We start from the raw sequence: 9,558 nt of genomic DNA on the forward strand, positions 1-9,558 counted from the left end.
ACGCGCCTGGGAGGAATTCTCTTATCGCATTGATGTTACCCGTGCTGCAGGTGGTGGCGACATTGAACACTTGTAAGACAGGAAATAAAAGTTGATTGCGGGTAGAATACTTGTGACTAGGCTGGAGTTTTGTATTACTTTCCTTTAATAAAATATTGCGTAATAAAATCGGTTCATTCTTTTTTAATAACCCTGTAGTTCTTTGAGCACAGCACACATCTAACTGTCGCCTGTGTTTTAAACGTCTGACTATTTGCATTACACATGTGTGTGATGTGTTGCTGTAGAGGCCGGGCGTACATATCGACCGACCAATTTGTACGAAATTGTTTCGATGCAGTTGTTTTCAATCCAAACAATCAGGCTACATTAACTGAGTGAGTAACTGATTTTCTAATGTAGGTTAGTTCCACAACAGTCGAAAATTAGTAAGAAAGTCAGTGAAGTTATAGAACCAAATAATCGTAAATTTAAAATCAAGTTTACTTTTTTTATCCATTTTAATTTAGTTCATATTTTCATAACATATTCATCTCAGAAACATCTGAAAAGTTTCGAAATGTGGTGTTGGAGAAGGATGGAGAAGATCAGTTGGACCGATTATGTGAGAAATGAAGAAGTGTTAATTAGAGTCAGTGAGCAGAGGAATATCCTACACGAAATAAGAAAAAGGAAGGCTAATTGGATTGGTCATGTTTTACGCAGAAACTGCCTTCTAAAAGAAGTTATCGAAGGAAAGATAGAGGGGCGGATAGAAATGACAAGAAGACGAGGAAGAAGACGTAAGAAGATGCTGGATGACCTTGGGGACAGAAGAGGATACTGTCATTTGAAGGAGAAAGCTCTAGATCGCATTAAGTGGAGGAATTGTTTTGGAAGAGACTGTGTACCTGTCGTCTTGACAGATTACTGATGATAATTCATCTCAGATCCATTTTAATATTGTCCTCCCATACTTATATCGTTCTTCCAAGTGGTATTTCATGATCAAATGTTGCACATTTTCCACGAATATTTTGTAACATTTAATGAAACAAATTCCAGTTGAAGCAACGAATGAATTGTGAAATGTTCGCCACCCAGCAAGGAAGTGAGCACGGAAGCTGAAGAATCTTCATCAGTATGATCCGTTACCAGGCAACGGCTAGTGGAGACTAACAGACTGAGGACACTAGTCTATGTGTGTCAGTGACCTGTAAAGTGTAGTCACGAGTTGTTAGTGTTTAGGTGTTTAGGTTGTCAATACATCGAGTCACCAATCCAAACCCCTCCTATAGTCTTATTCTCTTACATGACAATAGACTCGTATGAAGAAAAGATAAAGGGGCGGATAGAAGTGACCAGAAGACGAGGAAGAAGACGTAAGAAGATGCTGGATGACCTTGGGGACAGAAGAGGATATTTTCATTTGAAGGAGAAAGCTCTAGATCGCATCAAGTGGAGGAACTGTTTTGGAAGAGACTGTGGACAGACTACTGATGAATGAATTACATATATAAACAGGAGTACAGAGAGAGATGGATAAAAAGAGGAGCAGATAGACGAGACGTAGGGGCCGAGAGGTGGAGAGATGTGTGGATAGATGAATAAATAAATCTTTCTACTCTAATTTCCATTTTCTTTGGCACTAACTTCGCCGAAAAGAGGCGGTAGCTCGGTTGGTATAATTCGCTTACGGACCCAAGCTACGGAGTTTGTTTTGTTTTCTGTCGATTGAGAGATATGCAGATTTCTCTTTCTTTAGGTCAAGCCAACGTCAGGTATATACAGGGTGATTCACGAAGTATATATGTAAAATAGAATCACCGATAGACCTATACAGACGAGTATTTTGGAGTACTTCTGGAGTTTTCATATTAATTCGAGCCTACGTATGTAGCCGGAAGTCACGTCAATTAAGAATAAAGAGTGTACCTGCTTTTGTATATATATATATATTTCCACCCCCCCCCAAAAAAAAACCCCATGGAACGGATTCATTTACATTATTTTGTAAGAGCCAGACGCAGAAGTTGGCTTCGGTTTGTTTTAAAAAAGTTACTACATAAAACACGCGACATACATACAGATCGGAATGCGGCTCAATACGCAGAGCAAATAATTTTTTTATAAACAGTTCCATACATGGCAGTTCTCGTGTTATATGCATGAACAACCGCGACGTGAGAGTCATGTGAATTCGTCGATTTTAATGTGATTTTAAACTTTTCGTGCTCCATGTTCATCCTGCTTTCCACTCAAGCATTAACAGACAATTTGTAACGGTATGTAAGCAAATTGATGTATACTCATATTTCTGTGGCATGAGAGAGACTTTGGAAAGAGACTGTAAAAGCAATATGCAGTTCTCTTAACGTACTACTGAAAGTTATTTGGAAACATTTCGTATTCGTATTTGCGAGTACAAAGCTTGCATCAAATGCATTCTTCGTGGTGTTGTATCCTTTAATATTTCCTTTTTGGTTCTTTCTAGGTACTAGTATTCTGTGTGGAGGTAATAAAAACAAAAAAACAAACTCCGTGGTTTTAGTCCGCAAGCGAACTATACCGACCGAGCGACCGCCGCTTGTCAACGAATTTAGTACCACATTTAGCGGTTAGAGAGTGTCGCGTGGTCAGCGCAACGGATCCCCACGGCTGTTAATTTCGGTTTTCCAGACCGGACCCGCCATTTCCTTGAAATAGCTCCTCAATTATCCTCATGAGGCTGAGTGGACCCCGTTCCAGACCCACTACTTCTGAGAAGAGTTTAATATCGCCGGAAATCGAACGCGGACATCTGGATCTGTAGCCAGGAACTGTGACCACTAGACCGCAGAGGCAATGCAATTGATAAATTAATAGATTTGTTCAGAATGACAGGAATATTAGAGAAATCCCCTTTTTTTTATTCATAGTGGGGTGGGACTAAGTCCTTTGTACTGCGGCCATTTCTGGCCTATTGTACCAGCCCCAGATGATAGGTGAGGGTGATTGTGGAGCAGTTGGTGGAATTAAGATTGGCAGAGGAAACCGAAGTACTCGGAGAAAACCTGCCCCAGTGCCACTTTGTCCACCACAAATCGCACTTGACCAGACCAGGGATCGAACCCGGGCCGCCGTGGTGGGAAGCCAAAGAGTAACCGCTTGAGCGATGGCGCGGTCTGAGAGAAACCCTTTAGTAAGTGTTGTTGTTCTCCTGCCAATATTAGAAACTGCAACATTATGAACAGAATACGACCAGAAGAATGCCGTCTTGTGGGATGTGGTGCCGTGTAGATATTTTGTTAACCGACGTTTCGGAAGAACATATTATCTCTATTAGTTACTATAGGATTCTGACGATGGTGTATAAACAGAGAGATATTTGGTTTTCGGACTTTATCCATCGTCCTGGTTTTAAGATAACTAAGAAAAAAACACGACGTTTCGGAAACTGGATGTGGAGTGATTGAGGCTAGCTCTTTCTAATGGACCCAACAGAATAGGTGTTTTCCCTCACCTGAGGACGGAAACAGATCCAGTTTCCGGAACGTCGCGTTTTTCTTAGTTATCTTAAAAACCAGGACGATGGATAAAGTCCGAAAACCAAATATCTCTCTGTTTATACACCATCGTCAGAATCCTATAGTAACTAATAGAGATAATATGTTCTTCCGAAACGTCGGTTAACAAAATATCTACACGGCACCACATCCCACAAGACGGCATTCTTCTGGTCGTATTCTGTTCATAATGTTGCAGTTTCTAATATTGGCAGGAGAACANAATTCGACCACTTTACCACCATGTTCGGGGCTGTGTGTCTGATTATGTGGGTTTAAGATGTACTATTTCACTATATGCAGATGGAGATGATGTCGATATATAAGACCTTTACGAATTATATCCCATAATTTCGGAACTGGGCAGGTTGGCGGCCGACATCTTGACAGCTTGCAGACACTGTCCTGAACAAAAGATTATCATTGTTACATTCAAATAAGAGAGAAAAACACTGAGACCGCATTTTAAATTTATAACGAATACTACTATTACACAATTTTATTGTATGTAGGAACCCGTTGCTTGGTAACGACGTTAAAATAAACAACGAAACAACGCCCGCTTCTAGATAACAGATTCTTAATAAGCAAATATACGCAGCCGTTACTGAGTAACGCATTCGGAAACAAATATCTTCCCACTGCAACAAATCCACACACAACTTTAAATCTTAGGAGAAATTTGTAAGGGCCATTTTCATATCTTTAAGCAGGTTTTAAGAACTGAACGCATGTATAAATCAATATATTAGAGGTACGAATTCATGGATTATATTCTAACCCTACATCAGGCTTCAACGTATAATGATCAAATTAGCCGAATGATGGATTCCATGTTTGAATTCATCTCCACTGGACTGAACTGACCGTATTTGCTAGATAAATAGAGATATCCGTGTTGGATATGATGGATCTACATGAGAGAGATGGCCAGATTCGATGGTTATGTGGTTTGAGAGAGATAAACTACAGTACAACCAGCTCACAGCCACTGCATGATGATCATCAGACACGTGCAGACTGAACGCACGTCCAAATTACGTTTAATTATAAACATACGACTGTAAAGTCGGATAATTTCTCCACATGGAAGTCAAGCGGCTTTAGGCAACAGTGATTGACGTTGCTACCCGTCTTCTGAAAGAAGTTTGTGCTTAAATTGCTTCATTCAAGTGTAGAGGTGACTATCTGACGGGGTCTGGATTGTGTGACTGGATTTATTACACTTATACAGTCAAATCCTAGCTACAACTAATTATGACACTATTGCTGATTTCCACAATATAAATCACTAAGTCACGCTAAGTCTTCTCAATCTTCAGTAGTAGTATCCTGACAACGGATTTATAACAGTCTCACTGTTAACTATAGAGCACACATAAAATCTTCTCTTCACAGGCCGCACTTCAAGGTTCAAGAGACTTCCTCAATTATTTTCAGCAAATTCAAAGTCACACTGCGACTGACGGTCAGTCAGTCAGTCAATCTTGGTGTCGAGCCCAAGCTGGGGCTCATAACCAGATATTTATTACTGTCTGATAGTTTAGTTCGTGTTACTGTGGAGCGCCCTATCTGACGAGAGGACGGGTGTCTTTTATAAGAGTCATTGTCTGCAGTAGTAAGTCATTTGTCATAATGTAAAGGATATTTACATTTGACATGTTAAATATTATACTAAATGTATATACAATATATACAGGGCCTCTGTCAGTCCAGGCTCAGTACAGCAGATAATGCCCTATCCTTAGTAGCTCCTGCTACAACGGCAGTTGGATTTTCATTATATAGCTTGGGGACGGATCCAAAAAAAAATGTTTCCATCGTTATAGCCCAACACTATTTCGATTGTTCCTTAAGTATTCGATACCGTGCGAACTTGTTTACAGGACCGTTGCCTAGCAATGAACGTTTATTCTGTCTTTCAGGTGTCATGTCACAATATAAAACCTACTACCACTGTAAATGAACAACATAGTAATTCTATTTGATAACTTTGAATCAATTGCTGCACATATTGGAGAAACTGCGTTTTCTTTACAGGCGTACGGGATTCCACTGGGAAGCTTCAAGGCTTTACCTTACAACTTGTCATACAGAAATATTTTCACATTTTCCCACTGACAGGCTAGTATAACCATTTTATGCAATGTGATAGATGTGGACTTGTGATATTTGGGCAGGGATCGATATTCCAAATTTAAATAAATATTCCAAACAACAATAACGCGTGATATAGCCAATTAATACCAAAACCTGACCACAATAAATGAAATGCTTGGCTACCTACAATTGGGACTAGCGTTTCATGATGGGCGTTACGAATTTTTCTCTTTGACGTCACGTTCAGGGTTGGCCTTTGATCGATGCGTGCTGAGGATGTTTTCTTCGTGGTTAAAGTGAGAAAGAATTTGAGATTCAACGTTCAACTCCATTGAGCACTAGCACTGCATACCACTTAGTCACACGGATGGCCGCGCCATAGCTCAAGCGGTTAGTAGCTGGCTTCCTACCGCGGCGGCCCGGGTCTGGTCAAGTGGGATTTGTGCTGGACAAAGTGGCGCTAGGGCGGGTTTTCTCCGACTACTTCGCTTTTCCACTGCCAATCTTCATTCTCCATCATCATAATCACCCGGGGCAGGTACAATAGGCCAGTCAGTGGCCGCCGTGCCTAGTGGACCCAGCTGGACTCCACCCACCATTATGCGAATGAAGACACAAATCCCACTTGACCAGACCCGGGATCAAACCCGGGCCGCCGCGGTGGAAAGCCAGCTATTAATCGCTTGAGCTATGGCGCGGCACCGAGTAAGTAAGTAAGTAAGTATTATTGTTAGAAAACTTTACAATAGAAACACGAATATACTGTCCTCCAGAGTATTCGATTTTTTCCCCAGCGCTTTTAATTTGTGAAGGTACGTGCTTACAGAGTTATATATTAAATCATGAACAACGCTTTTATGAGAAAGGTCCTAACTGTTGCGCTCTGAAGGGTCATACTCAAATCGGTTATTATGTGTAACTCAATAGAGCAGAGCCCTTCTTGAAAATCTAACAGCCACTTAGCTAACTAACTAACTTCATGGAATTGACCCCTTATTGAGAAGCCGCGAAGTTGAACAGCTACTCAAAAACGTCCCAAAATTTTATGGAACCTGAAGGTTCATTACCATGTTCACAAGAGCCCTCCACTGGTCCCTATCCTAAGCCAGATCAGCCCAATCCATACCACCCCATCCTATCTCTCTAAGATTCATTATAATATTATGCACCCACCTACGCCTTGGTCTTCCCAGTGGTCTCTTTCCTTCTGGCTTTCCAACCAGTATCCTATATGCATTCCACTTCTCTTCCACACATGCTACATGCCCTACCAACCTCATCCTCCTTGACTTGATCATTCTAATTATACTTGGAGAACAGTACAAGTTATGAAGCTCCTCATTATGCAGAAATTTCCTGCATTTCACGGAGTCCATATATTTATTACCGTGGTCACAAGACCATTGACCTGGTCCCTAGCGAGAAGGACTCAAATGAATCCAGTCCACGTCCTTCCACGATTCCTTTTAGAATCAATTCCCACATCCATTTTCTGTTATTAGGTAATTTTCCGAAAATTGGTCCAGTTCAGAATCCTATGTGACGTTTCGTAAGATGCCTCTCGTACGGCTAGGGCTCTTTAGGCCCGCCCAACACAAATCCCAAGCTGAAGGACCACTCACTGCTGATTGTCTGCAACTGCGTATTCATTATATTTGCATTAATCATCAGCGAAGATATCTAAAAATCATTTCCGCCACTCTCCACCTGATGATGCGCCATGTCGTAATGACAAGGGACCCACTCCAGAGCGTCGCTATTCACAATGTCTGTACTTCCTACAACATGATATATTTATACGTCACTTCCTGCTCACCTGTCAGCTGGATTCGTCCCACGTTTCGACTGACCACGGCTTCTTGTGTCAGCTGATGGTGAGTTCGGCAGCGGTAGGACCTCATGGCGTCACTGGCGGTGATGTTGAGGACCATTAACTCCCCCGAAGGCAGCATGTGATATTTTCCATCTGAAATGAACGGAAAATTATACATTTTTCATATCCTCCTTAAACCTTACAATATTCTATTTGAGGCACGTGGCATGATGTCGGGGTAAAAAATTAAATATGAATTAAGTCTATCGATATATCTCATTTCCAGTCTATCGATATATCGAATTATCTCTTAGTAGTTTAAAATTTTTGGTGCGCATCATAAAATATAGCTGATTAAACCTGGAATTCTGTCAATTACGTACATTTTCGGAAAATTTTCAATTCGTTGTTACGAAACAGAGATGCATATGAAAAGTAGCGAGAATTTCGAAAGGCAAATAAATCAACAATCGTAAACGAATAACATAACATAACGTAACGTAACGTAAGATAACAAGATAACATAACATAATAACATAAAGAACATCCAGTTTTTTTAACTAAAAGGACAACTTGCCGTTGTAACTGATAGTATTGCAAATAAAAACAACANCAATATTCTATTTGAGGCACGTGGCATGATGTCGGGGTAAAAAATTAAATATGAATTAAGTCTATCGATATATCTCATTTCCAGTCTATCGATATATCGAATTATCTCTTAGTAGTTTAAAATTTTTGGTGCGCATCATAAAATATAGCTGATTAAACCTGGAATTCTGTCAATTACGTACATTTTCGGAAAATTTTCAATTCGTTGTTACGAAACAGAGATGCATATGAAAAGTAGCGAGAATTTCGAAAGGCAAATAAATCAACAATCGTAAACGAATAACATAACATAACGTAACGTAACGTAAGATAACAAGATAACATAACATAATATCATAAAGAACATCCAGTTTTTTTAACTAAAAGGACAACTTGCCGTTGTAACTGATAGTATTGCAAATAAAAACAACATATAATACAGTGAAACCTCACTAATTCGGACAACCTTGATGATCACATTACGGCGATCAATGATCGAAAACAGCCGCGTGTAGCGCTAGCATAGGTGGCGGGCGATAAATACACGTAGGCCTCACGTCAAACATCAGGGCCATTTTAAAAAGGATTTAAAGTCAAACCGTTCTAGATCTAGAAAATCGGCCGCGAGAGGGTATAAAGTTCGAGATCTAACCTAAAACTTTCTAAAATTACGCGGGAAAAGTGTTCTCTCCCAATTAATCCAAATTAGTGAGGTCATACTAATGGGGGAGAAGAGGAATGCATATAGGATATTGGCGGGAAAGCCGGAAGGAAAGAGAACANGATAACAAGATAACATAACATAATATCATAAAGAACATCCAGTTTTTTTAACTAAAAGGACAACTTGCCGTTGTAACTGATAGTATTGCAAATAAAAACAACATATAATACAGTGAAACCTCACTAATTCGGACAACCTTGATGATCACATTAGGGCGATCAATGATCGAAAACAGCCGCGTGTAGCGCTAGCATAGGTGGCGGGCGATAAATACATGTAGGCCTCACGGCAAACATCAGGGCCATTTTAAAAAGGATTTAAAGTCAAATCGTTCTAGATCTAGAAAATCGGTCGCGAGAGGGTATAGAGGCAGAGATCTAACCTAAAACTTTGTACATTTACGCGGGACAAGTGTTCTCTCCCAATTAGTCCGAATTAGTGAGGTCATACTAATGAGGGAGAAGAGGAATGCATATAGGATATTGACGGGAAAGCCGGAAGGAAAGAGAACATTGGGAAAATCAAGATGTAGGTGGGTGGACAATATTAAAATGAATCTCAGAGACATGGGATGGGATGGTATGAATTAGATTGATCTTTCTCAGGATAGGGACCAGTAGAGGGCTGTTGTGAACACGGCAATAAACTTTAGTTTCTATAAAATACTGGGAAGTTCTTGAGTAGTTGCACAATTGGCAGATTCTCAAGAAGCGCTAAGCTCCATGAGTGAGTGAGTGAGTGAGTGAGTGAGTGAGTGAGTGAGTGAGTGAGGTCTTACTTTATTTAAGATTGCATTCAAAAATCCA

At 40.3% G+C, this 9,558-nt stretch overlaps 1 protein-coding gene across 7 annotated transcripts in view; it reads right to left on the reverse strand.

The window, feature by feature from the left end:
• Window positions 1-9,558, reverse strand: part of LOC111863230 (Down syndrome cell adhesion molecule-like protein Dscam2) — a 407,724-nt gene that overhangs the window by 118,896 nt on the left and 279,270 nt on the right. For all 7 annotated transcript variants that reach the window (XM_033750977.1, XM_033750976.1, XM_033750975.1 and 4 more), the window contains exon 5: window positions 7,441-7,590. In XM_033750977.1, coding sequence (XP_033606868.1) covers window positions 7,441-7,590 — 150 coding nt within the window. The remainder of the gene's footprint in view (window positions 1-7,440; window positions 7,591-9,558) is intronic.

Source organism: Cryptotermes secundus, unplaced genomic scaffold, assembly GCF_002891405.2.
Source record: "Cryptotermes secundus unplaced genomic scaffold, Csec_1.0 scaffold688, whole genome shotgun sequence".
NCBI classification, from domain to species: Eukaryota; Metazoa; Arthropoda; class Insecta; order Blattodea; family Kalotermitidae; genus Cryptotermes; species Cryptotermes secundus.